General features: G+C 47.2%; 1 protein-coding gene and 1 long non-coding RNA gene across 2 annotated transcripts in view; both read left to right on the top strand.

Moving 5' to 3' along the window:
* Window positions 1–26799, top strand: part of LOC310910070 — a 603801-nt gene that overhangs the window by 149789 nt on the left and 427213 nt on the right. The window lies entirely within an intron of this gene.
* Window positions 1–26799, top strand: part of ADGRB1 (adhesion G protein-coupled receptor B1) — a 204776-nt gene that overhangs the window by 32849 nt on the left and 145128 nt on the right. Inside the window, exons 2-5 of the mRNA XM_083864984.1 lie at window positions 8930–9088; window positions 17424–17531; window positions 23646–23810; window positions 26171–26344. Of these exons, the coding sequence (XP_083721110.1) occupies window positions 8930–9088; window positions 17424–17531; window positions 23646–23810; window positions 26171–26344 (606 nt within the window). The remainder of the gene's footprint in view (window positions 1–8929; window positions 9089–17423; window positions 17532–23645; window positions 23811–26170; window positions 26345–26799) is intronic.

Raw genomic sequence — 26799 nt, 5'->3', positions numbered from 1 at the left:
CTCAGCTGGAGATTGCATTTCTGGCTCTAGCCTGGGAGCTGTTCCTGGAGCCAGGAGTGCTGAGAGACACAAATTGGGTGATGTCCTCATCAAAACTGCTCTGAGAGGGGACACTTGGCTCCTGGGTTTTCCCCCTGGGTGATTTTCTCTCTGTCCTCCTGGAAGATGTTCAGCTGAAGACAATTTGAGTTCTCTCAGTGTTGTAAAGATACTGTGGGCAAGTCTTTTAGCCTTGCAAGACCTCCCCAATCCATCCTGCAGAAGCAATAATGGCACAGCCCTGCCTTGCAGTGATCTTGTGATGAGAAATGTGTCACAGCTCTTGGGGGAGTGAGAAGACGGCAGTCTTTGGGGGACCAGAGGAACCCTTCAGGTGGAAATGCTGTCCAGGAAACAAGGTGGAATTGCAGGGGCTTGCAGAGCTCAGGGTGTTACAAAATTTATGGGTTTATGCAGTGTTGTGCCACTGTTTCATAAGTGAAAACCATGGCCCTTCAAGCCAGGAAAGATGGAACAGAGAATCATTGGATTTTTTAAGTTGGAAAAGCTATTTAAGATTATTGAGTCCAACCATTAACCCAGCACTGCCAAGCCCACCACTCAGCCATGTCCCCAACAGATCATGTAAAGACATGAAATGTCACAAATGCTCTCCTTTGACTGCCTTTTATGAAAATAGATAGTGATCCTGCTATCAGGGGAGGTTTCACTCAGCTTGGGCTGCATATTAAGATTTGAATGGGCTCATGTATTCCTCACCATGGGGAGACACACACGTGGCTGAGCTAATCTGTCCCCTCTGTGCTTTGCACTGGGGTCTGCAGCAAGTGAAGAAACAAACAGTGCATGAACCCAGCTCTGGTGTGATTTATACAACTTCAGAGAGTTTCAGGGCAGGGAAGCATTTCATTCCTCCCCAGTGGTGCAGGCTGGATTTAGCTTCTCAAATCTGTTCTCTGATATTTGGCCTGCTCTGCTTTGAAATGAGTTAAGTGATTAAGCCTCTATGGCTTTCTTATGGGAAGATTCTTCCACGGTTTTATTTGATCTCCCCTTCCAGACTAAACATTCCCTTTCTCGTTTCCCTGCCCACCTCCTCCACCATTTCCACATAAATAATCTCTCTTTATCCCTAGTGTTTCATTTGCAGGGATTCATGTAATAAGCACAGCTTTTTGCTGGGTTTCCTTGAAAGCTGCACACTGGCCTCATTTCCATCTTCCTTAAGTGATTTGTAGAGCAGAGGGAGATTGAAGCTGGTCCTAAATGATTGTCCAGATTTGACCTCGTTACCTTCATTTGCAGGGGCTTGTGACTGCTGTGGGAATCAGTGGCAGCTTTGGCCACTCAGCAGGTTTGAAAAATCACATCATTTATTTGGGTGCCCAGAAGTGAGTGACCTGAGGGGATTTTGGCAATTTTGATGGTGGGAAATACTGGCCTGACCTCGAGCTGGCTGTGCCCTGACCACATCTCCATGAAGGAGAGTCACAGGGTTAAAGCCAAGGCAGGAAGAGGCCAAGCAACTGGGAAAGTACCAGGAACTATCTTGCTGGCTAGATCAGGGGGCTTTTATGGCCCAATGTCCTCTCATTAGCAGTGGCTACCCAGGGAGAATAGAGGAACAAGACAAACATGCATCCAGGCAGACGGAAAGGAGGTTGTGGCCAGGTAGTGCTTGATATCTTCCCCCAGGCAACCAGCAACAGGAAAAGAGAGAATGTGCCTGGAGAGATTCATGCTGGACATCAGGAAGAACTGCTTCACTGAAAGGCTTGTCAGACATCGGAATGGGCTGCCAAGGGAGGTGGTGGAATCACCATCTGTGGAGGTGTTCAGGAAATGACTGGACGTGGTGATGCTGTTTTACACCACAACGACACAGACTCCGAACTTCAGAAGGCTAAAAATGACTCCTTTATTTTTGGGATGTGTCTCCCTTTTATACTATTCTACACAGACCAATCTGATTGGTGACACAAAGACAAACCTCTTCACTCCCATTGGTCAGACATCAAGAAGGGACATCAAGAAGAAGTCCCTCCTAGGAAAAGGAATGAATAACAAAGTACAGTTTACAAAAACACTTCTCTTGTTTACGGAAATTCCCTGGGAAAGGAATTTCAGAAAACCAAAACATCTCAGGCATGAAACCAAGGCCACAATGTGGCACTGAGTGATTTGGTCAGCAAGGTCAGAGGTTGAACTCACTGATCCTGAAGGTCCTTTCCAACTTTGTGCAACTCAGCAGCTTGGACTTCTGAACAAGAGCTGCTGGGTTTGTATCTATTATCATTTATGGGTTTGTCTTTCATGCATTTCCCCAGTTATGTTTTATATTCATGGAAGCTTTGGTGCCTTTTCCTGCTGGGAAAGCATTGCACCTGTTGGCACTGCTCTGTGTCTGTAAATTATGTCCTTCACTGGTTTTGCATCTGCCTCCTGCCCATTTCATCTGACACCCCTCAATTCCAGTACTGGAAAACTCAAGGAGCAGACACTCCCTGGTTACCCTGCCCTGCAGCTCATGAACTTTTAATGCATGCTAATAATTTTTCTCCCCTCACCCATCTCCTTTCTGTGGAGAAAAGTCAAACAATCATGGAATGGTTTTGTTTGCAAGGGGTCTTAAAGATCACTTCATTCCAAGCCTCCTTTCTTGTTCAGGGACACCTTCCACTATCCCAGGTTGCTCCAAGCCCTGTCCAACCTGTACTGAAAACTTCCAGGGGTGGGGCAGCCACAGCTTCCCTGGAAAATCTGTGCCAAGGCCTCACTGCCCTCACACTGAAGAATTCCTTCTTGTTATGTAATCTAAGTCTACCCTCTTCCAGCTTAAAACCATTCCCCCTTGTCCTATCACTGCATGTCCTTGCAATGAATGATTTTGCTTTTTAGGGAGCTTGGGTATTGGTTTTATATTAATGTTCACAATCTGCAAAACAGCAAAGGGTTACATGGGATTTGTTTTGGAAAGGGCAGAGAAGGAACCACAGGAGCAACTTACTTGTGCTGCTGTAGACTTTCATCACATGGAGCACAAGGAGGAGACATCCCCCTGAAAGATTCCTCTCAGAAGGAACAAACTGAATGTATGACTTTCCAGGGAACGATCACTGGTTGGTGCAATAGCAGGATGTCTTCAGAATAGCCCCTTCTGGACTTGCTCTTTTCCAGCACAGTATAAAGGAGAGTGATAAAGGAGCAGCTCCCTCACTTGCCCCATTGTGTAACAAATTTAGGATTCAGATGGTATAAGACAATCTCACTCTTGATCTCCCTTCAGTGTCCTTCTCCCTGTTTGCATATTACATTTTTCCACTCATTTGCTAATTGAGATGATTCAGAAACTGTTATATAAATTCCACTACAAATATTCCCAGTGGTAGCACACAGAGCTGTGGTGGGGTTTTTGCAGTCTGGACATGTTTTTTTAGACACAAAATGCCCTGACCTGCTGAGCTGGAGGCAGCTGCCAACAAGACGTGTCTTCAGTTGGGGTCAGTGAGAGGCTGAATCCAAAAAAGTGAAATGGGAGGTGGATGTGGAATGTCAGCAAAGCCCCTTTTGCTGTGCTCAGTTGATTGTCTCGTGTAGAGTCCTTGGTTTTTGCTGTTGTCACTGCCGTCTAATTTAAGGAATTGCTGTTAAATTAAAAGGCATGATTGACTGATGGCATCTGAGACACATTGCAGCTGTCAGCTGTGAAGATAAACTCCAGATCAGGATGCAAATCTTCCTGAAGATCAAGGGTCTTTGGATGAGGTGTTTAAGTGGAGCCCTCTCAGTTAATCTGAAGTAGGAAAGACCCATTCTTTTGGCATCTCTGCTTAAGATTCAGAAGGAGAAATGCCAAATATGAGCTTGCTGGTTGACGTAAACCATCTTGGAATTTTCTCCATTTAACCAGAGAATTAAAATGTGTTGGGTCAGCCTTGTGTGAAAAGTAATTTGTTTTAGTCCATGATCATGATAAGAACTGACTGAGGTGAATCAAAAAAAACCTCTTAGAAACTGGATTAAAGGCCTCCCTGAATGATGGGTACTCAGACCAGCCAGGAGCCTCAAATGCAACAGCCACCTTCGTTAAAGCACATTCTAAGAGCTTAGGCTACTCTCCAAAAATAAAAAAAATACAAGTTAAGCCTGGCTGTGTTATCAAGGTGGCAGCTGCTGGTTGTGATGGGAACCTCTGGAACTGGAGGCATGAGCCACAGCTCCTCCAGTTTAGGGGATAAAGGGCAAAGTGAGAGAACTCCGTGTTTCTAGGAGACCACAGCTGAGAAAAACTTCACAAAGTGGGAACGGGTTGGGTGTGTGACCTTCGGAGGATTCAGTGCCTTTGAAAAGCAAAATCCTTTATAGAGCAGTTGCAGCAGCCTCATTACTTGTGGATTAAGGACAGATGGCAACTCAACCCATATCGATCAGCAGGAGCAGCAGTTTGCTGAGAGCTCATGGAATGGGACTCCAGGGGTGGTGGGGACTATCTGCAAAGGGTCCCATTAACTGCAGAGCAAGCCTGCACTGCATTTCTTGTGCATTCCTCATTTCCCAGCATCAAAATAAAAACATCCAACCTCATGCTCAGAACGGAAGAAGGGGCAGAGCAAAGGGTTTTGTGGTGGGCTAGTGGGGTTGAACGTTTTCTACAGGATGGGGAGTCCATGGGGCTGTGTCAGCTCAACAGGCAGAGACTGAGTGATGGGCTGAGGGATGAGGTGGCTGTGCCCCCTCTGCAGGGACCACGTCACACTTGCATCCCTTCTGCATTGGGCTAAAAGCGTCTCTGTGACACCACTGCCACTGTAGGTTGTTCCACAGCCATTGTAGATCATTCCACAGCTATTGTAGATCAATTTTTTCATAGAATCATGGAATCATTAAGGTTAGAAAAGGTCACTAAGCCCAACTGCCAGTGTAGCACCACCACCATGTCCTCAAGTGCCACACCCACACCTTGTTTGAAAACTCATGGGGATGGTGACCCCACCTCTTCCCTGGGCAGCCCGTTCCAGTGCCTAACAACCCTTCCTGTGAATAATTTTTTCCAAATAAACAATCTAAAACTCCCCTTGGCTCATCTTGAGGCCATTTCATCCCATCGCTTGTTACTTGGGAGAAGAGGCAATTCACCTCACTACAAGCTCCTGTCAGGGAGTTGTAGGGAGAGATGAGGTCTCCCTTCAGCCTTTTTCTACAGGCTGACCCCCCCCAGCTCCCTCAGCCACTCCTTTCCAGGAACCAGGTGCAGCAGTGGGCACAAGAACCCCGTGTTTGCTCCTCATGGCACAGCATTTTCCCCCCTGAAAGGTGGGATAGGAATAACTTCATATAATAGACGCTTTATCACTTGTTTACAGCTCCACTAAAAAAGACAAATCACTTGAAGCAGTGAAGGACTAGACCCAGGAAAAGAAGGGGGATTTCAAAAGGTTTATCTGACAGCCAATAAACCAGAAAAATAACATGCAGCATTTAATTTGTCAGGACCATGGTACAACCTCATGATAAAAAAGGACTGCTCCATAAAGTGGGGAACACCTTTGTCTTGACTGTAAATGCCTGGGTTGATTTACTAAGTGCCCTGGTACTTCTCTAGCTCCTCTTTAGTACTCACAAATGGGATGGAAACTGAGGAGCAAGGAGAGGAAGGAAGTAATCTGTGCTCAACCTCATAAACAGATCTCATTCCAGTTAAGGATCTGAGATCGTGACATTTTTGTCTTATTTTGCCTGGTTCTCCCATTGCTGAGGATAAGCAGAGTAAGAGTTACCCCCTGTGGATCCACTCAAGTGAGACCCCACCTGCAGAGCTGCCCCAGCCCTGGGGCCCAGCACAGGAAGGACAAGGAGCTGCTGGAGAGAGTCCAGAAGGAGGCACCAGGATGATCAGAGGAATGGTGCAGCTCTACTCTGAGGGAAGGCTGAGAGAGTTGGAATTGTTACACCTGGAGAAGAGAAGCTTTAGGGTTATCAAGGAGACTACAAGAAACATGGAGAGAGAATATTTACAGAGGGGCGGAGTGACAGGAAAAGGGGGAATGGCTTCAAACTGGGAAAAAAGAAGGTTTGGCTTGGATATAAGGAAGAGATTCTGCCTTGTGAAGGTGGTGAGGCCAGGGCAAAGATTTCCAGAGAAGCTGTGGCTGCCCCATTCCTGGAGGTGTCGAAGGCCAAGTTGGACTTGGAGCAACCTGGTCCAGTGGAAGGTGTCCCTGCCCATGGCAGGGTGATGAAACAAGATGATCTTTGATGTCCCTTCCAGCTCAAACCATTCCATTGTTCTGTGATTCTATAATTTAATAAACCAAACACTGGCACCTTCATTATCCCTCCCTCTTTCCTGTGGTGAGACCAGGCAGCATTAATTTCTCTGTGTATTTTGGGGGATCAGTGCCATAACAGGTCATACCCCGAAGTGTAGAACTGTTTGAATAATCCATCATCAAACTGGGGACACCACGACAGGCAGTGAGCCTGGGCCCATATTTTGCTTACAAACACAATATAAAATAACTTCTAAAGACACTGGAGCAATGATGCATTTTGTCTCAACAAAAAGCATCCCAAATAAATCACAATCCAAGCCAAGGCTTATGTGAAGCTCCTTTCTCCCTTCCCCAGCCTCACTCCTAATCTGCAAGAGAGTGATGTGGAAGAAAGACACTCTGAAAAGGGCAAAGGCAGGAGCTGATGAACTGCTAAACATGTCTGGTTACAGATATCCTACTGATCAGCTCCAGCCTGGCACTGATACCCCCCATTACACCACTGGTTTCTTTTACAAAGGAAACACAATCTGTCTCCCATAAGGAAATGGAAGACAACCCTGTGTTCCCATGCTGTTTAGAAGTGACCAGCACAGAAAGTGACTTTTGAGGGAAGGACAGTCTCCTTCAAGGTCAAGTATTTGTTTTGTGCAAGTAACAGCTCTGTCCTTCACACTGCTGCCAGGATCTCTGGGCACTTTGCTGGCAAGTTCACTGCCCTCCATCTCCTTCCTACTCCATTTTTTTCCATGTTATTCTCATGATTGAGTATCTGAGCAGCTTCCATGGCTATCAGGAGTGGGAATGTTGCTGAGCTGTGTTTACTTTCACTCTGTCTTGGAGGGAAAAGTTAAATCACAACCAGGCTGGAGGTAGCAGAGTATGAACTCCTGGGTTTTTGCTGTGGAGGTAAACAAGTTTTGCTCATTTCTGTGCAAGAGGGTGCTGCCAATGTCCCTAAATTATGATCTGGCACCTAGTTGGGCTCGTTTTTCAAACAGGGCTGGTGTCCTGTCAAGGGTTTGTAGGGACCAGCAGAACCCAGAGCTCAGAGTACAGCCACGATCTCATAAATAGAAATTCAGGGAGGCTGAGTCAGCTGAAGTGGATCATCTGCATCTCTAAATTCTCTGGCTGTTGGCAAGGGTGGGGGGGGGGGGGGGAAGGGGAGGAGTATATTTAATTTTTATTTTAAAAATAAGATTTTTCCCAGTGTTTCCTGTCTTCAAAAAAAAACCCTGCATCTTTAACTCATTATCCTTGTCTGTGCCTGAGCACAGCACAGAGCTGAGTTCCCTGGACCTGAAACATCTCCAAGGGTAGCTGTGGTTAATGAGAGAACTCACAGCAGGAAAAGCAGCCATGTGAAAGTGGCCACCTCTGGGCTGAAGGGCCACCTCTGCTCCTCCCCATGAGGTGGACAAAGGATGGAGCAGAACTGTGAAGCTGAGGCTTATTTCAGCAGATTTTAGATTGCTGCATGCGGCCAATGAGGAGCGAACTGACCACTGAGGGATGTGACAGCTTATCCATCACCTGGAAGGATTGGATAATCCCCTGCAGTCTTTTACAACCCAAAACTCAGCCTTGCTGTGCTCCCTGCAGGCATTTGGACTGTGGGAGGCCAGCCAGATTCAGATGGTCTTCACAGTCCATCCTGCCATCAGCATTTATGGAGATTTCACCTGGGGCAGTTGCTCTTGGCAGGAAGCTGGAAAGACACAGGGTGGAGAAGGCTGCAGAGGCTCAGAATTTCCTTTAGTAGCAGGATCATCCCTGCAGCCAGGTGGTTTGGTGGATCCATATTTTTCAGAGCTGTGGATTGTGATACAGTGGGGAAAGCTGAGTGTTGCTGACACCAGCACTGAGCATGGCTGAGGAGAGGAGCCAAAAATGCACCTTCATCTTATGGTGCTCACAGGCTGCTCCCTGCGGGTTCTACAAAGGGTGCTGGAGGAGAATGTAATTCCCTTGTTAGTCCCCCACCAAATCTGTCCTTGAAATTGGTTCCTCTCTGTGATTGGTGGGGTCTGCAGTGTGGGAAAAGGAAATGTCTTTCTTTTGGGAAACATGAGTGGTAGAACCCTTATCCCTTCTCACCTTCCCTGTCTTCACATCGTGTATTTGTGTGGTGGCAGAAGGAGGAGACACAACCACACTGATGGCAGATTTTTACCTTGAAATGGTTTTTGCTCGTGTCTTCTGGGGTTAGAAGCCAACAGGACACAAAATGGGCAGAGGGTTTTGTCAGAGGGGAGCTCTTTGCCACAGTTAGCACAGGAAAAGCAGGACTAGTTGGAATCAGAATATCCTGAGGCGGAAGGGACCCCCAAGGATCACTGAAGTCCAGATCTTGGCTCTGCACAGGACAGCCCACCATGTTCCTGAAGGCATTGTCCAAACCCTCCTCAAACTCTAGAAATAGGAATAACTGAAGAGAAGCCAATGTTACATCAAGCAACGCTTCTTCCATCCCCTTCTTGACTTTCTGGGCTACCCCGCAGTGTCCAGCCCCACCACTTTTAAAGACACCCCAGTTTTGAGTCTCGGCAGCTGGTCCATGTCAGAGTCTGCCGGGTCCGGCTCTCCCTCAGCTCCCCTGGGCTCTGGGGCTCTCTCCTCTGGGCTCTGACGGGGCTTTTCTGGATCTTGCCCAGGTGGCTGGAACTCCTGGTCGGCCTGGGGCGACTGCACCAAGGACTGTGGGGGCGGCCTGCAGACCCGCATGCGCTCCTGCCAGCCCCTTCCCAACGAGGGCCTGGCCTGCGAGGGAGTCCTGGAGGAAGGACGGCTGTGCAATAGGAAGGCTTGCAATAGTAAGTGGAGGCATGTTCCCCTTGCACGCGCGGGCACGGGGAGCCCTTCCCGGGAGGAGGAGGAGGAGGTTGGCCTCGTCCTCACGAAGGATGGAGGGGGCTGCAGAGGCTCCTGGGGAGCTGCCCCAGGGCTGTGCTGGAAGAGTGAGCCCAGGGGAATTGTGTGGGGTCGGCTGTGCATGGCCCTGCCCGTCCCTGCCTGCCTGGCATGCGCCCCAGCACGTGCTGGCACAGTCCCTCCTGCACCTCCCAGGCCCTCAGCACAAAGGATTTATGGGAATCCATCAGCAGGCTTTGCATCAGATTATCCATTGTGTGCTGGGGTTAAATCTGCCGCGTCATTGTAGGGCACGAAAAAAAGATGAGAGACTCCAAATATTTCGGAAGGCAAAGAGCACAGAAAAAAGGCTTTATTGTCTAATTCTTACTACCTTTTATAAGCCATTCCCATACAGACTTAACATGGTTGGTAAATAGGAATGACACCTCTCTAGTGCCATTGGTTAAAGCAGAGAAACAGCAAAACACCACCCGGGGAAAGATTGTTTTGAGAAAGGAGAGTTGTTTGCCAAGATTGTTTTGAGAAGAAGCTTTCTTGAGAAATTTTTCCTTGGGAAAAAAGTTAGCAGCTGCTAGCAGGCTAAAATCTCTCAGACCCAGAAATATCAGGCCCACAGTCCTTAAAGGCTTTTTTTTTTTTTTTTTTTTTTTTTTTTTTTTTTTTTTTTTTTTTTTTTTCCAGTTCTCCCAAATAATTACAGCTAAGAGAGATGTTAATCTTGCTTCTTCTTGGTTTAATTCAGGAGCGGTGACCCTGCCCCTTTCTTTTACAAATCTGATAAGATGTAAAAAAGATCTGGCTGTTAGGCAGGGATTGAGTGATGCAAAGGCTTCGGTGTGTGCTCCACTCTCCCCCTGTAATGCATCCTCTTTCCACATCCTCTTTTCCAGGGAACAGGGCACAGAGTGCCCACACCAGTCAGGTACTGATGGGTTGAGCTGGTGAACCTCCAGCACTTTCATCCCCAGTTCTTCCATTTCTTTAAGCTGTGTTGAGAGGGGGATGAAGAGGAAAAGCCAACTGCAGACACAGCTCAGCTCAACAAATGCAAGCAAATGGCTGGTTATAATTACTCCCTTCTTTTTATTTCAGATTCAGACTAGAGAATGTAGAGAATGTTTGAATAGCTCCTCTGACTAGTCAAATAACTAAGGAAAGTTCAACCGTCCTCAAAGGCTGGGAAGTATCTCCTGATAAGGGGGAAGTTCAAATAAAGGGAGATAAATATATTTCTCTAATAAGGGCTAAAATGATTTCATGCATTTTTTAACATTTCCATAAATTTAAAATATGTTGCAATTAGGCTTAGACTTTTTTTTTTTTTTTTTTTTTTTTTTTTAATGAAACCTGGTATATTGAATTCCATCTTCTTGACTCACAATTGCCAAGTTCCCTCTGAAATTTGACCACACCAGAGATATTTAACCCATGTCTCCCATGCTTGGTGGGGGCTTTGTAGTCATAACTTATCTTGTGGTAGGGAGACTAGGAGTGCAAAGACCTGGAAGCTGGTCCTGAAAAATGTCCAGCTGTGGGATTGGGGTGTGCCTGAGTGAGGTTGGAGGAAGGGCCACACCAGTTTTGGTGAACAATGTGTGAAGAAAGAAGGCAGAGATGGCACTGGGAGTGGGAGAGGGGGATCTGCAGGGCTGGTCACTCTTTGAACACGGGAACACATGGGACAACAGCCAAAAACCTCCTTAATGTGTCCCTCCTATGCTGGATAAACTAGGGGGGAACCCCGTTCCCCAGATTCTCTTTGCAGGACATCCTTCCTCATCCCTGACCATCTTCCATGGAGGACCTGTTTGATTCTCCTGCAGCCCTCTTGAAGTGGTGAGAGGGGGAATACCCTGTTTTCCAGGGGGAAGACCCTGTTTTCCAGGGCCAGCCTCATCAGCACTGGGCAGGGGGGTGTAACATCTTCCCTTAATCCTCCCCAGGGGCAAAACTTTGACTGTTCTTCATGGTAGATCTCCTGAGGTTGTGGTGGCAAGGAGTGGGATGGGGTGGAGCACCATGGAGACTGGGTTGGATTTCCATGGCATGGAGTGCAGCAGTGAAGAATGAATCAGTTTTCACTCATTATTTACTTTACTTTTTCCAGAACACAACACTCAGCAAAGCCAATTCTAAGTGCAAAAAAACCTGAAGGGGCTATGAGTCAATAAATTATTTCACTTGTCTTCCTGTCCTTTTTCCATTGCATTCTCAGTCAATTCCTCCTCCAAACTGCAGTGACGTTAGTTAAGCTCAGATTATTTGGGAAGAAGTAATTTTAAGCTAAGTGGAAAGTCCTAGTTTGGAAGGAGAGTACAAACACAGAGTCAGGCAGCACAAACTAATTTATTCCATTGAAATAGATAAATTAATTCTGATTAATTGTCCTAAGATACTCTTTGCAGACAAAACTACTGAGCCCCATTTTGATGGTCTTATGCTGGAAAGGATTTGAGGGGATATGTGAGCAATAAATCTTTCCAGAAGACTTCTCCATGCACATCTTGAGGTCTGTGTCCTACTTCAAGATAAACCTGTGTCTCTTCATATCAAAACTGTTCACTTGGCTCTGAACTTGGCTCTCAGTGAATCTGTCCCCTGCTGCCTTTGCCCAAGGAAATGCACTTTTGACCCAAGAAGGGTTTCTAATTTTCTTGCACATATCTTTTCCTTCTCTTTACTTTGATCTGGCCCAAAACCTAAGAGGATTTAAAAGTAGAATAGAAATCCTGTTTTAAGTGTGTCACTGTTATTTTCATATTGACTTTTGCTCATAGATTTGCTAGAGATGAGTAAAATGTTCATTCGTTCCCTGGAACTGTTATTTTTCCAAGTGTTCATTATAAGCTGCAGTTAAATAGGCTCTAATTATTTCTTTCTTTAATAATAATAATTAAAAAAAAAAAAAAAAAAAAAAAAAAAGGAACTGGCCAGGAGAACAACTTTATCGTGAATTCATTCAGCATTTAAGCAGCTTGTAATAACACCTGACCAGCTCTCCAGTTACTGTGGAATAGCTGAGATCTTAATTTTCTAGCTGGAAAAAAAAACAAAAACAAAAACAAAAACAAAAACAAAAAAAAAACAGGAAAAAATATTTTCATTGAACAAAGGGCCATCTTTAATCCTGATAAAACAGCAGAACAAAACAGGGATGACTGCTCTGATATTTTCCTCTTTGCTGTGGAGGTAAATTGAACCTTGTCCTCTGAGAAACTGCTGGCCAAGCAAGGTTAGAATAATAGACATCCTCACCACCTTCAAAACAAGGATAAACCCATCTCTTTTATTTAACTTCTCCTTTCTCACCTCTGCCAAAGTGGCTCAGAAGCTGACGGGCGATTGTTAGCAGGAGTGTTTTAGCTGTTTAATTGGATCTCCAGCCTCTGTGGCCAGTTCTCACAGTGCTGACACTCAGCTCCCTGGAGCTGCTGAGAGAAACTTTTGTGGAAGATCTTTGAGGGTTTTGCTGGTTGTTTTATTTTGCCAGTCCATGGAAATTTGTTCCAGAGCTGTCTTGTCACACAGCTCCTCCCCCAGGTGGGCCTTGCCCAGGTCCTGCCTTCAGCAGGTCTCAGCCTGCAGGAGAGGGAATGGCAGGAAAAAAACCTCTCAGTTTTTCCAAGAGCTGTGACTTGTGCCAGCCTGGTCACCAAAATGTGTGTGCAAATACCTGGGCCCCAGAGCTGAGAGGCCACAAAGGTTGAAATCAGTGCACAGGTACCATTTTTATGTGGTTTTTGTGTTCTCCCACTCGTTTGGGTCACCATCTCTGCTGTTTCACGTGGTAGAGTCTCTTGCTTGATGATCTGGCAAAATTTCCCCAGGGATACACACCCAAGACCAACAGGAAGTGAGCCAGGTAAGTTTTCCATGGGCAAAATCAAAAGCTGTGAAATGCTGAGGGAAAACTGTGTTGAAGGCTCATCCCAGACTTTGGGAGAAAACTTTGTCTGGTAATAACAGCTTGGCTTAGGCAGAGCCTTTATTCATGGCAGCTCAAGAGTTGTAATCTGAAGGAAAACACAAAGTTTTTGTTGTAATTCTGATTTTTCCTTGGTAAAGGACTTGGTGATATCCCTCTCTCCAGCACAGACAGAGGAGATTTCCTACCTCTATTGGATTTGGGCAGGAGCTGCTATTTTATAGAGAGAGGGAAAAAAAATGCCAACCCAAGTGTGGTGGGAGCTTGCAGAGGAGCTTCCCAGCTCCACCCACTGTGGATGGAAAGGGATGTGCTCCCGTGGCTCTTTTTGGCTGCAAGGTTCTTGAAGGCAGGTTTGCTCACAACCTGGCAGGCAGAGGGTCCTCACAAGGAGTCTGGATGGACAACAGCCAGACCAGAGGGGGAGTGTCACAGCCCTGACCCCAGCACTGGAATTCAGCAGTACTGGAGAGGTGTAAGAACAATCAGAGATGTGGGCAGCCTGTGTTTGTTCCTGGGGAAGGAGAACTGGCAGAGGAGCCAGCTGAAATCCTGCCATCCCATCTGGCAGAGGCTGTGCACAACCATCCCTGACATTTCTGAATATGCAGATTGGGAAGACACAGCTCCCCATGGCTGGGAAAAGGGGGTGACCACATCCTGATGTCAGGTGCAGGAGGGTGACTCTGGCACAGTCCTGTCATTCCAGGCTGGATTTTTAGCTTCCAGCAGGTTCAGGATGTATCCCTTCAGCTGTTGGTGGTGTGAAGGAATGCATGTTCCACATGACATTCCCAAGGCTGAGCCTCAGTCTCTGCTGCCCCTGATTCTCATTAAATTTTTATTTTTTTTGCTGCAACCACGGAGCTGAAGTATCCTGGGCATGTGTGGGAGCATCTTCATTCCCTGCAGGCCAGGCTGGTACTCACTGTGAGCTGGAGGAGCTCCTATAGGTACCTGCTGCTGCAGATTTGCCCTGTCCCCTTTTTTACTGGAGAATCAGGCATTTCATGTCTGAGAGTCACACATCTCCCCCAGTGATGTTTTCACAAACTTCAGATGTTCAAATTTAAATGCTTTGGGACATTTCCTTAGCTGGTGCAATTTTAATATATCCAGTGACCTCCACAATTACCCTCTTCTCCATCCAGTGAGATTTTGGGATTTAGGGGCTGTTAGTAATTCTCTACTTTTAAGCAGCTGACAGATGCCCCCAAAACTTCATAGCCACCACATTTCCTTTCAGTTTTGCTGCACTGAGATTCTTTGAATGTTTGGGGTATTTTTTTAATAATCCCTTTCTACTTTTTGCTCTGGTTCATCTCTTCATTCCCACCATCCCACCTTACCAGAATAATTTTCATGATCCTGCTATTTGATTTGCTTCTCCTGTTTGGGGGATGAGTACAGAGTGTGTAGCTGTGGTGAGACATGTTTGGATGCTAAAACCTTGGCCCACAGCACTTCAAAGACTCTGCCTTTATTTTATTTTTCCCTTGGTTGTGTTGCAAGGTGCTGTCTGACACATTGCATGTTCTCATTAGAAGTGTTGGTCACCTGCTTCCTATTCCCACTCCTGCCAGCACTGATCATTCTCCACATCCACACTTGAGCTGTGTTTTTTTTTCAAAATCTCATATACTTGTCTCTGCCTGGAAGTGAAACATCCCTGTTTGGTTCCAAGAGCATTATCCCTCTATTCCTCCTGTTGGCATCTGAAGGGTGCTTGGATTCTTCATGCCGTTCTCACTACATTTATCCAGCTGGGATGTGAATTGAGTCTAGGTCTTCCCTTAATGCTGGAATCACTCCTCTCCACTGACCCTGCTGTGGGAAAGAGGGTGCTGAAATCCAACCAGGTCCTCACTGCCTTTAGCTTTTGGCCTCCCCCCGCTAAAGTTCAGGTACCCACAGCAAAGGAGCACTTGCAGCAACTTCCTCATGTTCCTGAGGGACCTGGTGCCTCCCTGCTTTGTTTGGAGCCAGGATTGATTCGTGCATCTCTCCAAGGAAACTGTCCAGGTTAAATCTCAGCTGTGCTCTGTGTTAAATGCAGACAAGCTGGATTCTCTGCACATCTTTTTCCAAAGGGGAGGAAAGGAGTGGAACAACCCTGGCAGGGGGGAAGCTTGGGGGAAGCTGGAGGAGTCACTCAGCCTCCAGGCCTGATTTGCTTTAATTAGCATGAGAAATAACTGCAGACTTGTCATACCTGTCGAGGAGCAAAGGAAATCATTCAGTCCTTCAGTCACTGGGCCCAAATAATTGGTGAGAGGAGGTTAGACTTGCAATTAAAACTTCTCTTTTGCTTTTTTATCTTTCCTCCCCTCTGTCCTGCCTCCTGGCTCTCTGTCCATCGGTGAGCACTGACTGTTTCTGGCATATTCAATCCCAGGTTTTCCCTGTCACCGTCCTTGCTCTGGGCAAGTGACAAAGCCATCCAAGTTCCATGTCCACTCCTTGATGCCCAGCCCCACTTTCTCCTCCCAGCCTAAATAAGTCTGTGGGAAGCCCTTGGGGTGTGCTGCAGATGGAGATTTTGTGTGTTCTTGTGGTTTGTGGGATTTCAAGGGGAGGACTTAAATTGGAGCAGTGTGTGGGTATGGCCAGGGATGAGTGGGGATGTGAGAAGTCTCAAATATGGAAATAATTTAAGTTGTCTCCTAACAAACTCAAAAAAAAAAAAAAAATAGTGTTAGAAAACTACTTAAGAGTTTTTCCTTTTTGACCTGAATCTCCCACAGGAAAGTGCCATGATTTTTAGCAATAAAAAGGATCAGGTCTGAGACCTTTCTGTTCCAGGAAGGAGCCAGACAAAAATAAGGTGTTTGCAGATATCAGGATGTTTGTGGTCCTGATGTCTGTGACTGTCTTTCCCTTGAGGATGGCAAGTGGGTGACTGCCCCATCCCATCCCCTCCAGCCAGCAGCCAGCTGGTGCTGGGAAGGTTTGGAGGAGTGCATGTGACAATTCCTAGACTCCTCAAGTTCTGCTTTCAGGCAACAGTGATGGTAAATAATACAATTTCACAAACTCTCCCATGATCCAAACTGATGAATTTAAAGCTTGGCTCCTGGTAAGGACTCTCTGAATCATTCCTCTGCCTCCTCTGCTTTCCCTTTTTGGATGGCAATAAAGACTCCTGCCACCACACTGAAGCTTCATTAACCTTTATTAATTTTCTCAGGGTTCTGGGATCAAATTTGTCACCATTTCAACCCTTGGCAGTTCATACTTCTTGAAAAGATGTCTGGCTGTTTTACCTCCTTGGGGGAAAAGATCTTCTGTCTGGTACTTGCTGTTTGGAAACAAATTGGCTGCCATATCACAGATTACTCAGGCTCAGCTCTGCTCTCTGCTATTCCATGTGACTTTGGTGGAGTCAGCTGAGCTCTCCTGATTTACAGCAGGCACTCCTGGTGGATGGGATTTGGTTGTTATTGCTGAGTTGTTTCTCTCTTTGCCAGGGAGGGAATGTGTCAGGGTTTCAGCAGGTCCAGTAATACAGACAGCAGAAATTTTAGTTCCCCCTCCAGCCAATTCAGGGCTGATCCACACACAATGGAAATGGAAAGTTGGTGGAGCCTGGGCTCAGAAGGAACAGATAAATGCCTTTGGTTTCCTCTGGATGCATTATTTACCTTCTGAACTTCACACCATGGGCTGCACTGGGAGATTTTCAGTAGGACACAAGGGTCAGGAGCTTGCCTCTCTCTGAGAAGGAAAAGTTCCCAGTTCTGTTGGGGTTCTGCTGATGCCAGACTTTCACCTCTCCTTGTTGCTGGTGGCAGGGTAAAGTCTGTGAAGGAGACTTCCTATTGAGATATCCCTTTCCTTTCCACCTGCCCTCACCCGCCTGCTCCACTCAGTGTTTCCTGGCTCCTCTACAGGACATTTCTAGGCAGATGCTGGTTGCAAGGCAGGATTTCCCACCAAAAACACCCTGCAAGTTACCACCATAAATCTCAAATCACCACTAGGGATGGCGGGATTCAGTGCCAGCACATCTGAAAAGGATGAATCCTCCATAAGCACAGCAAGGAGTGTAGACACCCTAGAAAACCACTGAAATTAATTAAAGACCAGACATAAGGGATCATACTCTGCATGGTCCCAAATCTCGCTCAAAAATAAGGGGTTGAACCACCAGCCAAGCCCGAGCCTTTCAGGCTGGTTGGTGCTGAAACCTCTGGGGAAAGCTGGCGGCCAGGGGTGCTGGGGTTGGAAAAGCAGGCGGTCACGTCAGGGGAACGTCGCAGGTCGCTGTCGTTAACGCGTGTAACCTTTGTAGTGAAAGATCTTGCAGAGTGAACCAAGGTGTATTTACATGACCCATTACCTTGCCATAGCCAATGGACGCTATAATTCCAGAAGCCAATCGCTGAGGTCCACAGATAACAGAAAGCGAGAGGACCCTGACGACCTGCAGCACTACGGGTACCCTGCACCTCAAATAGGTAAGCTCTGACCTCCCACAGCGGCCTCTGGAGCTGGGACACTGCTCTGGTCACTGCACTGCCCAGCTGGGCTGGGCGCTTTGCACTGTTTCAATGACCCCCCCCCCCCCAACCATCTCCTTCCCCCCAGGTCAGTGTGGGGGATGCTCCCCCCCGTGTTGTCACGCGCTGAACAAATCGTCATTGCCCCGTTTGTTCCCATCCCATCATCTCAACAGGGTTTTGTGTCATCACCATCAGCCAGAGAAGGCAAAAAGGGACAGACACAAAGCCCTGACCAGACCATCCATCCCACAGAACGTTTTCCCATCACCCTGCCTACTTCTGAGTCACTGCTTTGTCTGAATTATCCAGCCACATGTGGTTCATGAAGCCAAAGCTGACCTTGCTGCAGTGCAGCCCCTTTGCTGATGTCCATGTCATGCCTTCCCATTGGCTGTGAGAGAGGGTGAGCAGGGCTTGGTGGGGCCAGAGCAGGATTGGGTTCCTCTGTGTCTGGGTCTTTGGTGCTGTGCAAGGACTTGTCTCTGGTAGGTTCTGTAGCAGGACCTTCCACTCTTCTGCCACAGAAGGGGAATAACGTGTAGTAATATCAGACAGCATGATCTGGGAAGATGGGGATGAATTGGACCTAGATCTGTGCCAGGTCTGATCTGCCCCATCCCTGGAAGTGTTGAAGGCCAGGCTGGCTGGGGGTTTGGGCAACCCGATCTACTGGGAGGTGTCCCTGCCCATGGCAGGGGGGTAGGAAATAGATGATCTTTAAGGTTCCTTCCAACCCAAACAGTCCTGTGATTCTGTGATTCAGTCTGGCAAGGTTTTGTGCTCTCCCTTCATGCCTGTGTGTCGTGGCAGGATCTCAACACATCAGGAGTCTCAGGCAAAGCACGGTATGCTGAACCTGGCCACAGGTTAAAACCACTGCCCAGTGACCTTGCCAGCATTTTGTGCTCTAGAAAGGCTTCAAAGAGGTGATTTGATGAGAAGTGAGAGAGGGTCATCTCCTGGTGTAGCTTACCTGTGCTCCACCCAGCCCAGGAGGACTTTGCCACTGTGCAGCACCAGGAATCTGTGTGGTGTGGAGTATCTGGGGGTGACTTGTTGGGGTTGTGGTTTTCAACACAAAGCAAGGGACAGCCTCAATTCCCTGCACAGACTCTGTTCCCTCCAGTGAGAGCAGCTCCACTGCCTGCAGGATGGATCCCTGGAGTCTGGTAAAACCTGCAGGAGAGGGAGGACTTCTGCACTGCTACAGCATGGAAAAGCTGAGCTTAATTTCTGTCCAAATGCAGAGGAAAGAAAGGCACTTCAAGGCAGGGCCCTGTTCCTTCTCTGCCTGGTCCCAGGTGCTTTCCCAGAGCTCCTGTTCCAGCCTGTAACTCAGCCACCAGGTTTATCGTTTGGCATTTCTTCCTGGCATGCAGCTGGGTGCTGGATCTGGGCTCAGTGACATCTCTGTCACTTCCCTGCCATCGTCGCCACTGCTGTAGCATGGCTGGCTTGGGCTGTGGCATCCCTGAGGGCAGCATGGCCTGGGAGAGGGGCATTGTCCTGCTGCAAGCTTCCCACACCACTGTCGCTGTCCCGGGTTGTCCAAGAAAATCAAGGTTGTTCAGGGATGGAGGAGATGTAGAGACAGAGGGTGCAGTCAGTCCAGCAAAGGATTAGTGAGAATTTTTAGCTGAGGATGCTGAAGCAAAGCCCACAGCTTCCCTATGGGCACAGATTGTAGGGAATAAGACATTTTACATCAGCTCAAGATCTGGAAATAGATGAAATACAGAAATCAGCTGATGCCAGCCATAAGGACTGTGGGTGAGGGGTCGGCCTTGCCCAGCTGAAGAGCAGCATTTTCCCCTGCCAGCCCTTCACAGCCCTGGTGTCCAGGTCCTATTGGCCCCCAGGCTGTGGCAGGGCTGTGCTTTCAGCCAGGGTGCTGCTGCCTGCCCACGTGCCTCTCCCAGCAACAGCACGAGAGGCAGATCCAGCCCAGCAGGTCCCTGGCATGGGCCCTCCTGCTTCAGCCCAGGCTGCTGCCAGAAGGACTCTGCCAGCAGCAGGATGGGAACGAAGAGGCACACGGGGAGATGTCACTGACAGACCCCAAAACTGAAAGGGCTCCTGGCAGAGGGATGGCAGGGATGTGCTGCTCCATCAGTGCTGAGGAAAGAAGAGCCATGGAGCAGCTGCAGGTACTGATAGGGACACTGCAGCCAGGAGCTGGAATGATCCTGGATTGCAGTGCCACATCCCCATGGATTAACACCCAATGTGTCTCATTCTGCAGCACCTGCTCCATCTGCTGCACCAGGATCTGTGGGAGCAGCAAGGGCCATCCTCCCACTTCAAGTGGGGTGGTGAGCCCTGAAAAATCCTTTGGGACACTCCTGTTAATCCCCAAGCTACTCTGGGGCATCACAGGGCTAATAAGAAGTCAATCTTGCTGAGACAGCTGCCTGCTGCAGGTATTGGTGATGGATGATTCAGGGCAGGGCTTGGCCCCTTCTCCTCTGGGGACAAAGACAAATTTGGCTGGAGACACTCTGCTATGAACACAGGCTGAAAGACTTTGAGCTGTTCAGCCTGGAGAAGCAAAGGCTCTGGGGAGAACTTAGAGACTGTTTCAGTGCCTAATGATTCTCCAAGAGAACTGGAGAGAGACTTTGGACAAGGGCATGGAGTGACAGGACAAGGGGCAATGGATTTAAGCAGAAGGAGAAAGTAGATTTAAATCTATATTAGAACAAAACCCCTCATTATGACAACCTGGCAGAGGTAGTCCAGAGAAGCTGTGGATGCCTCATCCTTGGAAGTGTTCAAGGGCAGGTTCGATGGGGTTTGAAGAAACCTGGGATAGTGGGTGGTGTCCCTGCCCATGGCAGAGGGTTGAAACAAGATATCTTTAAAGATCCTTACAACCCAAACCATTCCATGATTCCATAATCTCCAGCAGGTTGAATTTTAAAACAGCACTGAGCTGGACTAGGCAGCTTTCAAACCCAACGAGTATGGCAGACATCTTGCCATTATATTGAAATCCAGAGTCAGAATCCACTTCTGGGATGAATAATTGCAATATACTTCACTCAGCAATTTACATTTGCTGCTATTTGACCCACAGAAATTCTTCTCACTCATAGTTCTGATGATGGGCACTACTGTGTTTCTCTCAAGTAGAGAGTGAATTTGTCTCATGCCTGAGAGTGTCACAGAACTGGGTCTCTCTTGGTTTGAAAATTAGTTAAATTTGTGCAAGGTTTGAGACTAGGCTGGATGTAATGTCCCAGTGGACTGAGATGAATTGCTTGGTTCAGAATGACACCAAGCCCAAGGGAGTCACCAGCACTTAGAAAATAAACTGTATTATGGGTTTAAAAGCCAGGGATTCATGCAATGTGAGGGACCATAATTGAGGAGATTTACCTCTAAGCACAGCTACTTCTGCTGTGAAAGAGCAAAAGCCAGAAATAATAAAGAGGAAAGAGGCGGGAGAGGTGGGATTTGGTTCAGAGATGCCATTCATTCATCCATCCAGTGACACAGTGGGTCTTGTCTGAATATGGAGATTGCTAAGCCCCAGCCAGGTTTGAGGGGGAGGTTGGTGGCGTGGTGGGCTCTCCAAGCCACAAGATACTGATGGAGGAGACCCCTGTGTCTCTGCAGGCTTCCCCTGTCCCACCTCTGGCCCCTCAGAAAGATTTTGGGACCTAAACTTGGAATATTTAACTACCAAAATCCCCCAGCTGCCTGTCCCTGAGGGACTGGGCACTGCTGGGTGCAGAACTGGGGAGGTTGCTCAAGGTGGGTGGAGAATTCAAAGGCACCACTGGTTCATAGAGCATCCAAGCAGGCAGGGGAGCAGCAGTGGTTGGGATTTGTGGGCCAAAGAGGGATCTGCTGGAGTCTGGGACACTCTGGATGGCAAATGATGAAGTGATGGTACCATAAATGTAATTTACTGGAGGTGAGCTTTTAGCATGGCAGCACTCTGGGTGTGACAGAGCTGCATGCTGGAAAGGCAGGAAAATTGCCATGGAAATGCAGATCCCTCTCTAGGAGGAGATCTGATACTTCTGAAACAGAACATGAGACTGATGTTTTCCTGAAGCCCGAGAGCCTCAGAACACACAATGTCTCCTGCACGTCCCAGGTAAAGACCAGTGGTCCATAACTTTCATCTAACTGGGGCCAACTGGGCAAAATAATGAAAAAAAAAAAAAAAAAAACCCACAAAAGTAAAACAGTTTTGAGCAACTTTGGCTTAATGAACAACAGCAGTTGTGTCTCATGATAATCATTGCAATGGTACAGATGAGGTAGGGAGATATTGATCCTCACTTCCACCTCCTTCTGTGTCCAGAGAATAAATGAAAGGGTGAAATTCTCTCAATTTTACAGCAAGGACAGGTCTTCCTCTACACTTTTCCCCCTCAACACATATTAATCCAACAGGCTCCAAACAGTTGGGTGTATTTTAAATTCCCAGCTGCCGGAATGACAGGAGACATTCAAAGCAGATTACACAAACCAAACAACACAGGTAAGTACCAAAAATCCCAAAGAGCAGATTGATGAGAGCCACAAATACTTGAAACTTCATTGCATGTGGAAAACAGTAGTAAATAAATATAAAAATAAAAATAAATAAATAAGTAAATAAAGAATATACCACCTAGAGGGAAAAACCCAAACATGCCCAGTTTTAGGCAATATTGGGAAACTTGGTGGTCTCCAACCTTAAGAGTCCCCACCACAGCTCCCGCTCTGGCATTTTCATGCAGCTGGTTTATAACCCTCACTGAGGTCTCCAGCTCAGTCTCTCTTTCCTTCTCCACAGTTTAATACAGCATCCTCTGCCCAGCTTTCTTTGGGAATGGGGAGGTGGTGTGGGATAGCACATCCAAGTGCTGGGTGCCAGGGTGGATGACCCTTGGAGTCATATTTACCTTTTCCACCCAGTGCTGTGATCCTTCTTCTCACCCACAGTCTGCCAAATGCATCCTTTTTGGGATGAGACATGAGGCAGTCTGAGGTTCTGAAGAATTTGTCACGAGAAGGGGTTGCCCTGTTATGCTGGTGTTTATTTTTGCCATATGCCTGTGTTCTATACATAACAAACGTTACATTCCAGGTTTATTACGTGTAATTATTTGCAATCCGTGAAAAAATCTGAAAACCCAAACAATGCGTGGCTTGGTTAAATAGAACAGAGCCAGCTTTTTATTTCTGTGAGGGGAAGAAAAGCATTTTGTCAAAGGGTAGAATACTGCCTATGAAAACTAATGGAAAACAGTCCTTTCCCTGCTCATTTCACACTTAGGGTGACTTATTTGGAGGTTGTGGCTGCTGAAAAAGCTCCAGCAGGAATATTAGTGACAAAGGGAATACATCTCAGCTCTTTTCACTCCCATCAATGGGATATTTTTAGTCGGATTTTCAATGCTGCCCCATCAGATAAGCAGTTGGTAGGGACTGTGTGATGCCCTGGAAGAGTCAGCCTTGTTCCATGTCACACGCTCACAGCAGATCTCCACAGGCAGAGGAGATGCCAAGAAAACTTTCTGGGATTTCATCAGTTGTCCCTTCTTAGGCACCATCACCTTCTACTTTGTCAGCCCCTCCTCTGCCAATCTGCACTGGCAGGGGCTGTGAGAAAGCAGGAAAAACAGTTGAATCCTTAAAAGTGAACATTTTATGGCTACATTTACTCTGTTTAATCACTGTTGGCACAATCCCTAAATGGAGCGTCCCTATCCCAGCTCACAAGGTTCTGGAGTGGCTACACCACTTTCAGTGGTGGAGTTTGCCCTTCCCAATGACCTGATGCTTCCATAGCATCCTTTTTCTTTTTTCCTTTTTTTTTTTTTTTTTCATGTATGTGTGTGTGCACTACAGCTCTACACAATACCCCCCCAAAAAAAACCCTTTAGCCCATTCTCAACTCTCACATTTTTCCCCCAATGCCCTCACACCCTCCCACCCATCTTGTCACCTCACCTGCAGGACACACTGCGGCCTCACAGACCTCACAGCTGGCCAAGCATCACTCGGAAATCTCTCCCCCGCACATCCAAGGGTGCCATATCCTTACCTTGTGTTCCAACCCCCCCACAGGTGACCCTGCAGCAGAGGAGTGGTCCCCGTGGAGCGTGTGCTCGACCACTTGCGGGGAGGGCTGGCAGACCAGGACCCGGTTCTGCGTTTCGTCTTCCTACAGCACCCAGTGCAGCGGCCCACTCCGGGAGCAGAGGCAGTGCAACAACTCTGCCGTGTGCCCAGGTACTGCTGCCCACCAGGGCCGGGACATTGGCTGCCTGTGCTATCTCCACTAGGACATTTCTGGGAGGTCCTGGCACAGGTTGCCCAGAAAAGCTGTGGCTGCTCCAGCCCTGGAAGTGTCCGAGGACAGGTTGGATGGGGTTTGGAGCAGCCTGGGATAGAGGAAAGGGGTTGGAACCAGACGATCTTTCAGTTCCCTCCCATTCCAAACCATTCTCTTGATACAGGTTAGCACCTGGTCAGAGTGTAATGAACCACGTGTAAATGTACAGACCCCTCTGAGGGTCCAGCCTTTGCAGAGAAGTGGCTAAAATTAATTAGCGAGACTGTTCCTCAGAGGTGTTTTGTAAAGCAAAAGGTTTAATAAATGAAAAATATCAAAATAACAAATGTTACAGAAAACAAAAGAAAAGCCACGGACAGGTGTCTAAGAAAACCTCTGACACCCTGCTAGAAATACTCCGAAAAGCCTTTTACTTCCTTTGTGCTCCTTCCTAAATACTGAATGTTTTAGGAGAGACAACCTGGCCTGCTGCCAGTAAGATCACCAAGAGGCTTTGAGTTACACTCTCAGAGCCCAATCCATGCTCTTGTGTTGGTGCTGAGCCAATTGCATAAGAGGAAAAAAACCAGAATTTTCTAGTTAAACTTCCTAAAGTGTCTAAGGGTAAACTGAATCTCTTTCCCTATTTGGAAGCACCTGCTGGGGGTGTGGGAAATGCATTCCTACATTCTATGAGTCTATAATCCTTGGAGGGAGATGAGTTTTGTTTCCTGTTCCTTCTCTTTGTGCCTTAAGGCCTCATACAGACACCCTTGGTAGACCAAACACCACAGGATGGGCACCTGCTTTGCATGGTGTGGACAATTCCACGCTACCTAAAGTCCATGAACTCACACCTGCAGGCAGGTGCCCTTTGGGGCATTTCCAGGTCAGGAACAATTTTTGGTGAAAAAATACATTCTGAGGAGACTGGAGCCTAGGAGAAAGATGGAGAGGGACTTTTTACAAGAGCATGGAATGACAGTACAAGGGGAAATGGCTTCAAATTGAAAGAGAGTATGTTTAGATTGAGTATTATGAAAAAAATCCTTTCCTGTGAGGGTGGTGAGGCTCTGGCACAGGTTGCTCAGAGAAGCTGTGGTTGCTCCATCCCTGGAAATGTCCAAGGCCAGCCTGGACAGGGCTTGGAGCAACCTGGGGTAGTGGAAGGTGTCCCTGCCCATGGCAGGTGGTTGGAAGGAGATAATTTTTGAGGTCACCTCCAACCCAAACCATTCTATGTTTCTGTGCTTATTTTGAAGAGCTTTGCTGTTAAGATATGCAGGTTATTCATTTCTCCTGACCAGCAACATCATTGTTCAGGGGAAATTCTGTGATGGTGAAACCACCATCCATGGTGAAATCACCATCCATGTTCTTTCCTGTGTTTCCTGCTCTGCTTTCTCTTATCATGCGAGATGCCTGGTGAGAATTAGTTTTGAACCCCCCTTTCCTGACACTGGGGCACCAGTCACTGTTAACAACTGATGAAGGACTGGGAAAAGTCCCTGATTTTTTGTGTTTCTCCATTTTCTGAAGGATTATTGATTTGGCATTAGCTTCTCTGGTAAAGCTGGAAGGGATGAAGTCCCTTAAGAGAGATCAGTGCATTCTTATAACATTTGGCCTCTGGAGATTATAGTGACTAAAATTCCATAAATAACTTGGCCAGATTAGATTAGATTAGATTGGAGAAGATTAGATTAATGTAGATTAGAAGGCTAATTAGATTAGATTAAAATCGATTAGATGTCTAATTCCAGGAGCTACCAGTGATGTCTTGAGAACTGTTGGAGGATGTTGCCCATTCCATTTTACCCTTCCAAGTCTCACTAACTTTGCCTCTGAGGTGTTACTGACCTATGATAATAATCAGCAGGCAGACTACAGCTTTTCTGAAGCCTTAAAATGTTGTAGTCTTTGAGGATTTGATGAGAAAATGTTGAGAGAGAAGGAAAAAAGGGCAAGAAGAGATAAAATTATAGTGATAATGCTTCCCTAAGGGTAGTGGGGTTTTATTCCTTTCTAGCTAAATCCATCTTTTGCTTTAAAAAATGCCCTGTTGTTTCAAAAATCTGAAAAATTAAGGTCAGCTAATAGTGCACTGTGGTTTATTTCAAAGACTGGAAAGCAGCAGACACTTGGTGTTGATAGCAAAGCACAAAAATTACTTGATGTTCCTCTTGCATATCTTGGGCTGGTCTGTTCTCCAACTTCCCACACACTGCTCATTCCGGGTGGGAAGAAGCTGTGCCCTGTGGGCTCCCTCACTTCCTCAGACCTCAAAAAAAAGTCACATTTTCTGCTTCCCTTGCAGTGCATGGCACCTGGGATGAGTGGTCTCCATGGAGCCTGTGCTCTTCCACCTGTGGGAGAGGCTACAGGGACCGGACCCGCACCTGCAAACCACCCCAGTTCGGGGGGAACCCCTGCGAGGGCCCCGAGAAACAAACCAAGTTCTGCAACATCGCCCTCTGCCCAGGTAGGGACAGTGACAGATCTGAAACCTCCCCTCCAGCAGGTCCCCCAGCTCAGTGTCCCTCATGTGGCTCATCAAGGTCTGTGGCTGACTCCAGTGAAATTCTGAACGACCCCAGGGAGGATCCTGAGGGAAGGACTCGTTGAAGAAACAACCCAAAACTGCTTTTTGGGGTTGTTCAGCTCGGAGATGCCTCAGGTTCAGGTTTGCCCTGTGTGATCTCTTGCAGAGGACACCTTACATAGGTTGGATCTGGCTGCCACTGCTATTTCCAAGACCATCTAAAGCTTCTTACCTGTTCTCCCCACTGAACAGTTTAAAGTTATTTTGCCTGACTGGGTTTGTTGTGCTGGAATTATTAGTTTTACTTGTCACTGCATTAATTCAATATAAATCCGAGTTTTCTCTATGGCTGATCCTGCTGTGGGTGGCGAGATGGACTGAGACTCCTGTTGGCCTCCCATGCC

This window comes from Zosterops lateralis (genome assembly GCF_965231275.1).
Source record: "Zosterops lateralis genome assembly, chromosome: 1".
In the NCBI taxonomy this organism is placed as follows: domain Eukaryota; kingdom Metazoa; phylum Chordata; class Aves; order Passeriformes; family Zosteropidae; genus Zosterops; species Zosterops lateralis.
This window is presented reverse-complemented; position numbering and strand designations above follow the sequence as displayed.